Here is a 961-nt window from a genome sequence, read left to right on the forward strand (position 1 = left end):
AAACTCTGAAGGGCATGCCAGAAACCCTGAAGGGCCTGCTAGAAACCTTGAAGGGCATGCCAGAAACAAACACTGATGAGCATTAACAATGATGAGTGTGTTAGATGCACTGATGAGCCTGCTAAAACCCTGATGGGCCTGCTAAAAACCCTGAAGGGCCAGCTAGAAACCCTGAAGGGCACGCCAGAAACAAACACTGATGAGCATTAACAATGATGAGCATGTTAGATGCACTGAAGGGCCTGCTAAAACCCTGATGGGCCTGCTAAAACCCAGATGGGCCTGCTAAAACCCAGATGGGCCTGCTAGAAACCCGGATGGGTCTGCTAAAACCCTGATGGGCCTGCTAAAACCCTGATGGACCTGCTAAAACCCCGATGGGCCTGCTAGAAACCTGGATGGGTCTCCTAGAAACCCTGATGGGCCTGCTAAAACCCTGACGGGCCTGCTAAAACCCTGATGGACCTGCTGGAAACCCTACAAGGCATGCCAGAAACAAACACTGATGAACATTAACAATGATGAGTGTGTTAGATGCACTGATGAGCCTGCTAAAACCCTGAAGGGCCTGCTGCAGGAGTGGGGAGGCAGAAGGCTCCTGTGACCCTGAAGCAGTGGGGCTGAGAGGGGATGGGGGCAACAGAAATACAAACAACCAGGGCCAGTCTGGCAGAGCCCGCTTACCTGGGTGTCTGCTGGGGGCTCCTCGGCAAAGGCGCGGCTGTTGTTGAGGTATTTTAGTTTGTCTTTCTTGTCGATCTTGTAGTAACCCTCACTGCGGGCACAGCCAGTCACATGCTCCCGAATGCCGTCCTCTCGCTTTTTCTTCTTGGGAGTAGAGAAGCTGGTGGGTGGGGGCAGGTCAAGGACCAGACACAGGAATACAAGAGAGACACACGGACATCCCCCACACACACCATAGGGGAAGACCCACATACACCTGTCCCTGGCACCAAATACT

General features: G+C 53.0%; 1 protein-coding gene across 1 annotated transcript in view; it reads right to left on the reverse strand.

The window, feature by feature from the left end:
• SETD1B (SET domain containing 1B, histone lysine methyltransferase) overlaps positions 1–961 on the reverse strand; it is a 37,772-nt gene that overhangs the window by 9,268 nt on the left and 27,543 nt on the right. Inside the window, 1 exon segment of the mRNA XM_027853521.1 lies at positions 685–851. Coding sequence (XP_027709322.1) covers positions 685–851 — 167 coding nt within the window.

This window comes from Vombatus ursinus, unplaced genomic scaffold, assembly GCF_900497805.2.
Source record: "Vombatus ursinus unplaced genomic scaffold, bare-nosed wombat genome assembly UNPS02009994.1, whole genome shotgun sequence".
Lineage (NCBI taxonomy): Eukaryota > Metazoa > Chordata > Mammalia > Diprotodontia > Vombatidae > Vombatus > Vombatus ursinus.